Source organism: Mchenga conophoros, linkage group LG16 (genome assembly GCF_057382185.1).
Source record: "Mchenga conophoros isolate Kocher_MC1m ecotype Shallow Benthic linkage group LG16, M_conophoros_male_GT1.1, whole genome shotgun sequence".
In the NCBI taxonomy this organism is placed as follows: domain Eukaryota; kingdom Metazoa; phylum Chordata; class Actinopteri; order Cichliformes; family Cichlidae; genus Mchenga; species Mchenga conophoros.
In genome coordinates this window covers 20,940,707-20,953,538 of record NC_140541.1, presented here as the reverse complement: position 1 = coordinate 20,953,538, position 12,832 = coordinate 20,940,707, and the positions used below count along the sequence as shown (strand labels likewise).

The 12,832-nt window shown below is 39.1% G+C and overlaps 2 protein-coding genes across 5 annotated transcripts; one reads left to right on the top strand and one right to left on the bottom strand.

The window, feature by feature from the left end:
• Window positions 1–2,647: 2,647 nt before the first annotated feature.
• LOC146556699 (uncharacterized) lies at window positions 2,648–11,067 on the bottom strand. Of its 4 annotated transcripts, none has more exons than XM_085249818.1 (5): window positions 9,671–11,031; window positions 5,067–6,089; window positions 4,669–4,824; window positions 4,259–4,351; window positions 2,648–3,826 (listed from the first exon to the last, which is right to left on the bottom strand). In XM_085249818.1, exons 2-5 carry the CDS (start codon window positions 6,081–6,083, stop codon window positions 3,503–3,505), a joined length of 1,590 nt encoding a protein of 529 aa, XP_085105944.1. In that variant the 5' UTR covers window positions 6,084–6,089; window positions 9,671–11,031; the 3' UTR covers window positions 2,648–3,502. The 4 variants fall into 4 exon arrangements, 3 of the variants coding, with proteins under 3 accessions (XP_085105944.1, XP_085105943.1, XP_085105945.1); XM_085249817.1 differs by lacking the exon at window positions 9,671–11,031 and adding an exon at window positions 6,616–7,338; XM_085249819.1 differs by lacking the exon at window positions 9,671–11,031 and having other exon boundaries at window positions 5,067–6,523.
• Window positions 10,398–11,881, top strand: LOC146556698 (helix-loop-helix protein 1-like). The gene is made up of 2 exons (XM_085249820.1): window positions 10,398–10,450; window positions 11,105–11,881. Exon 2 carries the CDS (start codon window positions 11,115–11,117, stop codon window positions 11,460–11,462), a length of 348 nt encoding a protein of 115 aa, XP_085105946.1. The 5' UTR covers window positions 10,398–10,450; window positions 11,105–11,114; the 3' UTR covers window positions 11,463–11,881.
• Window positions 11,882–12,832: the final 951 nt, after the last annotated feature.

Genomic DNA, 12,832 nt, shown 5'->3' with positions numbered 1-12,832 from the left:
GAATGTCTCTATTTAAAAACAAACAAACAAAAAATTCATGATGTGATATTATAGTATATAGTATATCAGAAATCTGTTCACTATTTTTATTACAAATTATATCAGTAAGGAAGCTGACTAAATATTCACTGATAATTTATGGGACAGGGGTGGGATTAAATAAGTGTATACTTCTTCCCACTCCCTTTCAACATGTAAATTAATCAGAATGGTTTTTTGTATGTAATTTGTATAGTATATTTTTTTTCTCTCATTTCTTTTCTAAATGTACTTGTATATTGTTCACATGTTGAAATAAATTACCAATCAATCAATCAATCAAACCCTGCAAGACATCTGTGAGAAAAGCATTTTTTGGGCTGCAATATCAAGAAGCAAGTCATTACAAGGCTATGTATGGTTTTATCTTAGATTGATTAAATCGTATTTACACTGATAATTACAGTAGCTGTTCATAAAATGGTCTTTTATTCTGGCTGCTGCATGCCTTCTTTACTGTGAATGTTCTTACTATTCATTATCAATAAAAATTATCCATGTACTGGTTTTTCATGATGATGGCAAAAGAGATCACAGCATAAATAAAAACTTGCTGAAATATTACAGCTACAGCCAGATACAGGCAGAGCTGATCATCACTGCTCCAGCAATGATGGTAAATTAATTAATTCAGATGTTTAAAGTGCTCACAGTCCTGCAAAAAAAAGAAAAAGAAAAAGTCAATGATACATAGGCATTAGATCTAAGCGGTGTAAAGAAATGCAAAGGATGCCATCATGTCTGTCAAGTCCTCTTTGAAAAGGCCACATGTTTGCCAACACTGCAACTTTGGGAAGCCATTGTCATAACGTGCACCTCTTTCTTTCCTGTGATGAGCATCATATCCACGCCGTTTTCAAATCGACAACACATAAATGGTCATGCAGCGGCTTCGAGAGAACGGTAATGATGTTAGCCATATGCCAAGGCCATCTCAATAACTTCACACGATCCAGTCGAGCATTTACTGTGCCATTTCTGACAGCGTCTGAGGAAACATTTTCCACTACCACAGAGGTGGAGGCTCAGTGGTGATTTACTCTCAGTGATTATGTTAGTAATGATTAGCGTTGACATTTCCAGAAATGAGCAGATCAAAATGTCATAGCCGCAGCTTTGCAACTAGCACACTGGACCAGACGAGGTATAAAAAACAAAAACTAATCCTCAATATAAAAATAGATATTAATGCATGGTATGCATAGCTTGCATGAAATTAGATTTTCATATGTATAAGTAAAAACGCTTCCCCTCCTGAGTCCAAAGCAAGAGTTGTGCACACTGGTTTGCAGATCCACAGCTTTCTACCAGCAATCTTGTCACATTCTAATTCTCCAGTTTCACAAATATGACTCAGTCTTGCATCAGGTCAAGGCTATTACAGCAGATATTCCACCGGCTTTTTGATTTCCTTCTGTGTAGACCCAGGTGCTCACTTGACCTTCTGCTAATAAGAGCCAGGGGAATGTGACGTCACTAGCAGAAGTTTTCGTCAAGTGGACCTTCAATGTAGTGGACTGGATTTTAACCTTTCAAATGAACCGTCTGCAAAAACAAATCTCATAAAACAGGGCGGGGACTCAGGCAGGTTTTATTTTTACCTGCTGATTAATAAAAGCGAAAGAAGACAGCGTCATCCGTCTTGCTTGTCGTCTCTGAGCTCCGTGTAGTAAGACGAGAGTGTCTAATCCTGCGCACAGACAGGCGAGGAAGCATAGGGGAGGTGGGGGGTGAAGAAGACCAAAAAATGCTGCTGCTGAATGGAGCCATACAATAGTGACAGTGTGGTGGAAGGGAAAAACGAGGTGGGCTGATTTTTACTCCACTTCAAGTCCAGTTTTCAGCTATTTTTCTCCACTCGGGTAAATCAAGAGTCAGAGACCATGAAGGCTGCTGGCGAGATAACTTTACCTGCAGCTTAAATATTTGATATTGCTGAATGAGATGAAACCTTCTCCTCGAATGCACAAGGTAAGTTCAGCCTTGTTTTTTGTTTCCACGGTCGTTACTCCAAGGTCTTCTGCGCGTTTTTCGTTTTTTTCTTTTGTTTTTTTGTTTGGTTCGTCGAAATCTGCAAGAAAGTTGAAACATTACCAGATAAAAACACAAACAATCCGATGTTCCTCTTGCACACTCTTCTACATATAGATATTATCTTCAGGAAATATATCATAAATGTGTGCTATTCTTATTATACCAGTTGTTTTTTGCAAAACAAACAAGGGCTGCTTCGCTTTGTTTTCTTGTCTTGATGTTTCAGTACCTCGGACAGCGTCGCTATAGTGGTAATACTACAGATTCTCCACTGAAGGGCAGCAGGAGTCTCTCATATCCCTGCATTTGTTCCTAATTGCCATTTAATGAGGAAAAGCCAGAAGAAAATAAAATGTTTTCATATTTGCATCCATGATTTGTGCATGTTTTATAGAATTACAGTATTGCCTCAGTTTCATTTGCCTACACTGAAAAAAGAAAATAGTTGAACCAACTTAATTGAATTATTTCAATTGGTAACACCAAATTTAATTAAGTTCTTTGAAATTAAGTTAATACATTAAATTAACACAACTGATTTAAGTTACATGTACTTAATAAATTAATTGCTGTCAAATAAACATTTTGCATTAATCCAACTTAAAATTAAGACATTTCAACTTAAAGTTTTCAGTTTTTCCAACCCAATAATTTGCATAACCCAAAAGTAAAATATTGCTCTTTGCTAACCTAATAATGTGGTTTAGTGTAAATTACTTTTTGTAGTGACTCTAAAATGAAATTTTAGTTTGTATAATAAAGCTTAAATCAAAATTTTAAGTTGCCTGAAAATATTTTTCAAAAATTCAAAATCCAATGTTTTTTTTTTTTTAAATGCTTTATTGTATAAATGTAATAAAGTATTACCTTTATGGCAACCAACACAGCTTTTGGTCAAATACATTACACATTTGTCCTTTTTGAAACACATATGCACAAAATGCAAGTAATGCTTAGTAGGACCACAAAGTTGTCAACAAAGTGTAAAGTGCAACACAGTATTACACAAATATCAATCTTAACACATACAGTGTCAACTATGAAAAAGTGCCCCAAGAGTATACAGAAACTTCTCTTCAGCTATAGCCAATGAATAAATATCTGAACAGTGTAGCTGACCAATGGGGATGAAAAAATATAAACACTCCTCTAGAGTTTTAGAATGTCACAACAGTTTGTTGTATAACTGAGCACATCAAACCTGAAATGCAACCTTTCCCTTGAAACGAAGGCAAATATGTCTGAAAAAAAATTAAAAAATAAATAAAAATACCATAAAAGCACATTAAATTGGGGTTTGAGGTCTCTTGGAGCATAAAATAGGCCCAACATCCAAAAGAGACTACATATTTTACATGCTATATGTCCAAACACAGTTGTTCCTTCGCATTATGGCACAAGGCCATTTGTTGGTCATTGTTCTGTGCCATTACTGGGAGCTTTGAAGTTTGATATACAGATTTTGGACTTTGGGGGACATCTTGTGCTGATCAAGCTGCATGAAGATTTTTTGGAGCACTTCAAAAGTGAAGCGAAAGGGTTTTGGATAAGCTAAGTTGAGTGCATAGATCAAACCTAGAAGCAGGGCACAAGCTGAGGCAACTGAAGTTAGTTCATGCAACACTTCCACACCCTCAATGACAATGCCAATGTCTTCAGGTGGCTCCTGCAGTCCCTCCCCCTCCTTCCGAATCACATACACTGCCATGGTGACCTCCTCCAGGTCCCTCTGAACATCATCTGCTCCACAGTCCTACAGAGGGGTACAAGACACAAACACAAATCATCATTAGCCTCACTTCTTACTGTGATTAAGTGTTTGGGTGATGTACCAATATGTGTTATGTGCTGGGCTATTTCTTGGCTGGGTGTCATCACACACCAGAAACAGCAGAGAGAGGTGTATCAATCTGACTCTAATCAAATTGTAAGCAAGAAAGATAAGATTTCCCAACATGTCAAACTATTCCTTTGAACTTAAATAATCAAGTAAGCCCGTCTTACTTAAAACAAAGTCAATCCGATATGTAATGTGTTGTTGCTGGGAATTACATAATGTCCAATATGGTCATGATAATAAATACATGTCAGCAATCCAACTAGGGTTCACGTGTTATGTTTGTTCTAACAGTTAACTTTTTTGTGTCCCTTTGACAAGATGTGCTGACAAACTGTTGAAACTTACAAGGTATTCCTTGATCAGGCCATCTGCATCTTCTCCCAGGAAGATGGTGAGGGCTTTCAGCACACATTCCCTCCGATGATTAATGTCCACAGTCTAGAACAACAAATGTTGAGTAATTTTAAACTCTAAATTTCATAAGACAGACATCCTTACTCTTATTGCTTAACTTACAAGTACTTTATTTAAAAACAGTAATTCACAAGCCCAGAGATTCATTACAGAAAGAAAAGGGGATGAGTTCAGTGGAGTCGCTAAAAACATTCATGCATATGAAAGCCATGATTAGCATTGGCCTGCCCATATTGTCTTTATGAAAGATTCAGTTAAATATATATATATTTTTTTGGATTCAGATATATTTTGACAGCCCTCTTAGTTACGAAGCATCTTGTTTGATGGTACAGATTTACCTGGTCCAATGTGTCCAAGATGTTCGCAATCTTTTGGCGTGTTGCTCCTCCTTTGGCACGTATGACTTTGATCAGCTGACTTGAGTGCATGTCTAACTGAGCCATGAACTTCCACTCAAGAGGAACAGCCATGAGCCTCTGGAACTCTGTATTTATCTAAAAACAAAACACAAATGACAGTAGATATTGTATTATGGAACAAAATGCTGAAACTGATTGTATGCCAAAATGTCTATATCCCAAAAAGTATAACATATATGGGAATTCAAAATGTAAATTCTTTCATTAAGTTCAGTGTTATAAAATCTCAACCAAATCAAGTTATGACCGATTCATGAAAGTTAACTGCAATAAATCCCGAAGCATACAGACTTCGATCACTTCAGTTCCATTCTTACCTCTTTCTGTGTGAAGAGTGCAGGCCATCTGTCCTTCAGTTCCTGAATGCTTGGTTCTTGGTTTACCACCTCATGTCGTCTGTAGGCAAACGTGTTAGCCATTTTGTCTGCGATGACCCTTTCATTGTCCCTTATCCCGATCTCTGTCAGAAGTTCTAGTCTCACTTTTTCCATGCTGTCCAGAGTCTCACCAGTAGGAAAGGATGGATAAAAGTTAGCTTCAGAACGTTTTGGCTTCTTCACTTTTTTAGCAGGGAAAGCATCTGTAGTAGCTTTAGATTTCAGTGAGTTTACACACAGCTCTGGACACCCCTGTAATTTGAGCTGGGTCCTGTAGTTTGCCATTTTGTACTTCAGTCGTTGTTTCCAACCGTAGCAGCCATTGAATGATCCAGGTTCTTTCAAACATGGGTGCTTTTTGATAAGGGCCTCTGCAGCTGCGCAGAAATGTGCATCCTCTGGATAGGCCTTGTAACGGTAAATTTCTTCTGCAACTCTTTTCAGGATATCAGACAGCATTCGGGCGCTTAAAGTCAACATTTTTTGGCTCACACGGTACTCAGTATTCCCCCTCTCTAGCTGTAGCTCTGTGTCATATGAAAATTGGGGAATTGCAAAGTCTTCTGGCCACTGTTGTGTTCGAGATGACATAGATTCAGGGGATGAGAGGATAATTGTGTCATTTGATGCCACCGAAATACCGTCATCAGACTCAAATGAAAGAGACAGAGATGAAGTGGACTGATCGGCACTGATCAAAGGTGGATTTGTTTGCTGGTGGATCACTTTGATTGTCCCCAAATTCCGAAGTTCGGTGGTAGAATTCAGATTAAAGAAGTCGTTGCCAAAGTCTTGGTCCATGTATTGCAGTCTGAAGTTACCTTTTAACCCAAAGGTAGTCTTTATCGTGCTGAGAAGGTCTTCAAGTGACTCTGGGATGCCATTTGGAAGAGTCAGCTTTTCAATGTTGTTCTCTCCTAAAATCACCTTCAGTCTTGCAGGTGTTGAACCAGCCATGGTGGTCTGAGAACAAAGCACAAGCACAGTTAGTGAGGATCAACATGTAAACCACTGACATTTCCAATTAGGAGAATTTAATGTCAAACTAGAGGAAAAGAGAGAAGGCAAAGAGAGGAGGAAAGGGGAGGAGAAAATGAAGAGGAGAGGTGGAGATCAGCTGAGGCAGCGAGGAGAGAAGGCAAACCGAAGAGGAGAAGGGAGGAGAAGAGAGATGGCGAGAATATGGGAGACATTGAAGAGAAGAGAGAAGGAGAGGAGGTGAGGAGAATATAGGAGACAATAAGGAGAGGAAAGAAGAAAAAGAGAAGAGAAGCAGAAGGGGGGAGAGCATAGGATTAGCATTCACTGACTGGAATCCAGCGACCTGCATTAAAAAAAATGACATAACTGATGAATTGCCAATGACATCATCACACCACTTTGGCTTGCAGTATAAAATAAATATGTTCTGAGAACACATTAGTATCGTATGGGTCTGGGTTTTGTTTTCCCACTTAAGAAAATACTTTATCATATTTTGAGGCCTCACCATTTAAACATGGACATATCTTTTCAAGGTGACAAGACGCATCCCTCTAATATTGTAGTCTGCCAGTGGGTAGGTATCATGCAGTTCTTGTGGCTCAACAAGTTCCACTTCTTTGCTTGGTGATGTTTTGAGATCATAAGCTCTGTAGTGTTCCATATACCATCCGCTAAGCTTTTTCAGAATGAAGATTAGTTTGTCCTGCAGTATCACCATTTGGATGATTTCACCAAACTCTGGCAGTCCTCCCAGTGAGCCGTGGATCAAGATCATCCCACACTTGTAGATTATTCCATTATATGCTACACTTTTAGCCAAGCACACATTGTCCATATCTGGAGACTTCTGTCTCAGTGCATTTGAGATGTCCTTGTTAAGAACATCAATGTGAACAGTGGAAACATCTGTTACTTCCAGTGGGGGTTTGGCAAAGCTAATTGCATGCAAATGATATGCAATCTGATACTGATGTCTCTGTGAAAGGGAAAGAAGTACATTTTTGAAGCATCTGATGTTCCTTGCAACTCTTTTAAAAAAACTATGCTTTGCTTCGAATCGCATAGTCCATAGTGCAACCAGTGGCCCAAACTTACGGATCAAGTATGGATAATGTTCCAAGTAGTGGTGCTTTGGTTTAAGATTAACATCTGGGAAAACCTCTTGAAACTTGATTCTGTGCTCGGAGATCTTAAAACCAAGATATGCAATGGAGTCCTCAGTATGAACAGGACTGACAACAAGATCAACAATGTCCTTCAAGTCTGTTAAGATGTGCCAAGCAGGCTCCTCACAGGGTACACTCTGCCCAACGAACAAAGGCAAAAATCTGATAAGACTCCAGTTCTCGTGTGCATTCCCTCCTACACTTTTTTTGGATGCAAAACTGAGAGCCACAGGATGAGGTCGATTTGTTTTGTCAGCCCACTTAAAGTTGAAAGATGATATTGCTTCATTCAATGTACATAATGTGAAATACTTTTTTTTGATTAACAAATTGAGGCAAAGCGCAAGTTCAAAAGGAACAATTCCCTCAAAAAGATCATGTACAACATCAGGTGGAAACCCAGTGGTAACATCAAAATGTGAGAGGTGCTTTGACAAAATACACTTTGATTTCACACCATAATAACTGGGCCATTTGTTTTCCTCAATAATTCGTAAATGATCTGCATGAATGTCTTTTGTTCTTAAAGTAAAGACTTCACTTCTGACTTCAATAGTCTGGAACTCTGATGTTTCTGCAGTGCAAAATCTACATACGTATGTCCCTGAGAAATTTTCAAAGAATCCAGCAATACTGTGTGCACCAAGGTTGTCGGCAACAACACACTGAACAGTGCCTTTTACTGTTCTGCCCAACTTTGACAGAAATATCCCACTCTGTTCCAAAATTACAAGATCATTAATTACAGGTTTTAACACTTTCTCATACCCATAGCACTTCAGATCATTACTTTTGATTAAAGCAGCCAAATAGATTGAGGTTAAAGCAGAATTACAGCCTGGTGGCAAATTACCCAAAACCCAGTACAATCCACAAATTTTATGCTTCCTCCGTGATGTACCAAGGGGATTACATATTTCGAATTCATCAATGTATAATATCAATGAAATGCTTTCCTGCTTGGACAACAGTCCATTTTCATGGAAGAAGTCACCATCGAAGATAGTTTTGTAGTGCACATAAGTTTTTTGAGGCTGATTATCTACAGTATTCAAATTAACAGCCTGATCCAAGATTGTCTGGCAGTCAAGAATATGCTGCAAAGACTTTAAAATTGAAATATATTGGAATGACTTGTTATTTTTTCGGTCAAGTATATATTCCACTGGTTCCACTACTTTAAAGTGGCTCTTATAGTATGCTTTTCGTCTCCAAGGACTGGAAAGTGGACCTTTATCTCCAATTGCTTTTTTTACAGGGTTTGTCTCACAGAGTACACTGGCTAGCTTTTCAACAACTGACTGGTCAAATTGGCATCCGTTGTCTTGTAATACTTGGCTAATAGTCTTTTGGGTAATCGCCACAGAAACAGAACCAATCAAATAGTTTAACTCCTGCAAAAGCTCATCTACAGCTGCATTAGACACAAGAAAGATGTGTTCCAACTTAAGGAGCACTGAAGCAATTTTAAGCTCAATATCCTTCTCTAAGTTTTCAGAATACCCATTGTCAAAAGCAGAATTTAAATTTACATCACTCTCTATAATTTCCACATCTGAAATATCACTGGCAACACTGGCAAAAGATTCATCAACAGAACTTATTCCAGGCTTAAATGTGTTCACTGTACCAGAGTGTTTTCTGTATTTATGACTTTTGAAGTTCTCATAGACATTGGTTTTATATTCACAGTTTTGGAACACACATGTTACAGTCTCCTTATTTTTAAGATGCTGATAGATATGTTGAAAATATTCTCTTTCTGTGGAGAGTTGATTATGGCCACAAATATGGCAAGTGAATGTGGACGCAGCTTTGGAGACTGCTTGTTGGGCAGGGTGATTTCTTGATAGATGGCTCAGTAGGGCGTTCCAAGTCTTGAACCTACATGCACAATTTAAATAAGTGCATGGATATGAGTGGCCTCGTCCGTAATGCCTATGAATCAGTTTGTAGTGTTTGAGCAATTCAGATCTTTTTGTTAATGTTGTCCCACAGTCCTTGCATCTCCACATGAAGCATAGCACTGGAGGAACAAAGAGACACGCTTTACTGGGTGTATATAAATAATTTGAGAAAACACAGAGGGAGAGTTGGGCAATATTACAATATATCAATATGGTGATATGAGACTAGATCTCATCTCAGCTTTTTGCCACATTGCCCAACACAAAGCGAATCATTTAAACACAAAATGTATTCATCAAATGTAGCCAGCCCTCTCTAATTAGATTTTAAAGGGATAAGTTCAAAACAAAAGTTTAAAAACAAAACCCAAATGCCCATAGGTACATTTTTTTTTTTTTGCAATTGTTTTATATATAAAGCCGATTCCTGTTCAGTGTAAAACTGAATTAAGTTTAAATGAGACATTACTATTTTGAACTTGCATACCTTTGTTGTTGATAAACTGAAAGTACGCAAGTTCACAGGTAAAACGAGCTGCCTGGCACGCCTCCACACAGGAATGCCCCTCTTGAAGTAGTCACAGAGCTGAGAAGAAGTTAGGTCAGAAGGTGGCGATGGGGCATCACATTGGACACCAAGCCAAAGGTTGTGGCACTGTCCAGGGTTCCAACCAGAGGTGATGTAATCTTTCTGCCATCAGCAGACACCCCTCTGGAGAGGTTGACAGGAAGGAAAGGAAGCGCTACCCAAAGTCCTAAAGATTAAAGATATGTTCGAGTTAGTCTGTCGATCTTTCATCATGTTTACAGTGTTCATCTGCATCTATGTACTTATATATGTATTCAGACACAGACCAGAAGTGTGCTAGGTCTACAAGAAATCTGATGGCTGTATTTTCTGTGTTCAATAGCGTAATACTTTCTTCTATGATTTCTAATTTTGATTTTCTGCCGCACACCATCTCCCTCTCACACGGCTGATCCGTGCGTGTACGAGCGCTGCACGCACCCTTTCTCCTCGCCTTCTTAACGTTATGTACATTGAAAGCAATGCAAGCGGCAGTAAATGCATGCTTCCTGGAGCCACCACAGCTAAACTTTACCTCCTACATCACCCGTGGCCGTGACCGCGTGAACTATTCGCGCCGACAGGCATACTGCGAACAACCACTCGTGTATAAATGCGCGCGCCCGAAGTAACGTATTCTGAAGAGAACCGCGGCCCAGCTTGCCGCTATAATGTGCTAATGCTAATGAATAACTAACAGTAAGCCAACACCGACACACTGCATGAATACACAACTTTAAGCTAGCGTTACGATATTAAAACAAGAGAGTACCGCCGGAAAACTACTAACTTAACCTACATGTCCAAGCACAAACTACCAACAGGTCTGACATTTCGCTAATGTTAGCAGGGCTGAATGATAGCGGTTTGGTCAGGTCAGTTTACTAAACACTTAACAAACTTAACAATACAGTTGGAATATTTTTATATCTAATATATTAAAATATGTGTTCTACATTTGACTTACCTTCAAGGACTATGGAAAAAGTAATATCTTCGTTACCTTATTGACCAAATTGTTCACGAGGTCCTGCCTGCAGCCAAGTGCCTCTCAAATTGTTGTTCTCAACCGCAAGTAGAAAATTCTGGAGAAGGCGGAGACGTCATGACATCAGATGCACTGCGTCAGGAGAAACCTAATTGATGCAGGTTGACTCTAATGAGAATAGCAGGTTACATGTGTACTGAGGGAACAACACGTAATAACAAGTTGATATACTCCACAAATTTAGACTGGCTCCACTAAAGCAGAAATCTTAATGAAACTGACTCTGAACTTTACATAACTTCAACTACTGCTGAAATACACTTTTTAGAGTGTAGTAGTATTTTTTTTTATTCTATTTTTAACAGAGGTTTTGATATGATGCTCAGCGGTGATCATCAGGAGTCTGATCTCCCCTGGGGACACACGGACACCCTTCTGGACTCCCTCGGTGCGCAGTGTGGGTCCATGCCGGTCGGAACCCACGATGGAGAGGCCAAAGTGCGTTCCAAGGAGGAGAAGAGGCGCAAGAGGCGCGCCACAGCCAAATATCGATCTGCGCATGCCACCAGGGAACGGGTCCGTGTTGTAGCCTTCAATGTGGCCTTTGCAGAACTAAGGAAACTGCTCCCAACGCTCCCGCCAGACAAAAAGTTGTCCAAGATTGAAATCTTGCGACTCGCGATTTGTTACATCTCATATCTCGACCACGTGCTGGACATTTAGGACAAGTGTGGCAGTGCGTATCCAGCCACTAAAGAACAAGGGATATGGGGAATCCCTGGTCTGTATCCTAATGGAATACCACGCTGACATTATTATTGCATGATGATGTTTCATTATGAGGATGAGCTGCAGCACTGGAGACTTAACATCCGTAGAAGCACCCGAAGAATGGAAAATATTTTGGGACCTTCTCTATATCACATATTGCATTTTGTTTATTAATCACTAACTTATGGAAACATTATCATGCTTGGGGTTGGTTCTTATTCCACCAAGTATTAAAGAAACTTATATAATATAATATGTAACTGTAAAACACTCGTGTGCTCTGTGTTCCTTCTTCTAATGGCAACTGGAATTTCATTTCAAATCAAATTTGCTTAAAATAAACAGTAAAAAGGCTCATCTTGTTTTTTCAAATTCATCTTGTAATATTTTTGAATCCGGAAGAGTTCAGAAACAATAAAGTTTCACCAAAATGCTGAGAAATAAATGTGAGTTTATATTTTCTTTTAGAGGGTTGTTTGTTGTGTTTGTAAAGAAGTTGACACCTCTGTCTTAGTCATGGGTAAACGAACACACAGGTCTAATTTCTGGGCATTCAAAAACAGATTTCCGAACATTTCAAGGTTCTGACATTCTGCCCAAATACCGGATGACATCAGGATGTAGCTTTCAGCTCACTCGCCCCTGTGGTTTTCCTCTCCATTAGTCTGAGGCTGCCTGCGCTCCTCCTGTCGTCCATTTATGCGAATCTGTAATGTGGCCCATGGGGCTCGAGGTATTGTTCATGTCCACTCCAGCAGCAAGAGCGAGAGTCCTTTGTGCATGCAGCACATTACACGCACTGGTCTACACACTGAACACAATGCTTCTGAGAATACAGGGAACACGGGGCTCAGCTTAATGTCAGATTTCGGGGCAAATAGGGCAAAGAAGCATAAAGCTTGTGTGTGTTTAGAGATGTTGGTTAAATGGTGAAACAAGGGCTTATTGATCACACACATAATTTTGATACAATATATTTAATGTAATTATAAGTTTAATGCAATTCTTCCTGCACATGTATTCGAATTTGAGTTTGTAAATTTCAGAATTCATTCCAGTTTATTTTTCCTTGAAAGGAGCAACGTCGCCCTCTGCTGGCGTTGTAGAGAACTACATATACGGTAAGCGGTTTCTTCGTGGTGTGATGTCAGTTTTTAAAATATGGTTATCGAGCAGGCCCAAATAAATCTTTTGTTATCATATTATATAGATCATATTTGACATCATAGTTGTCATACGGGTTTTGAGTATCTTGAGCTATTGAGAAATGTTTGTTTAATAAGATATCTCAAGAGGTTCTGCAGCATCTGGAGATTCCTCAA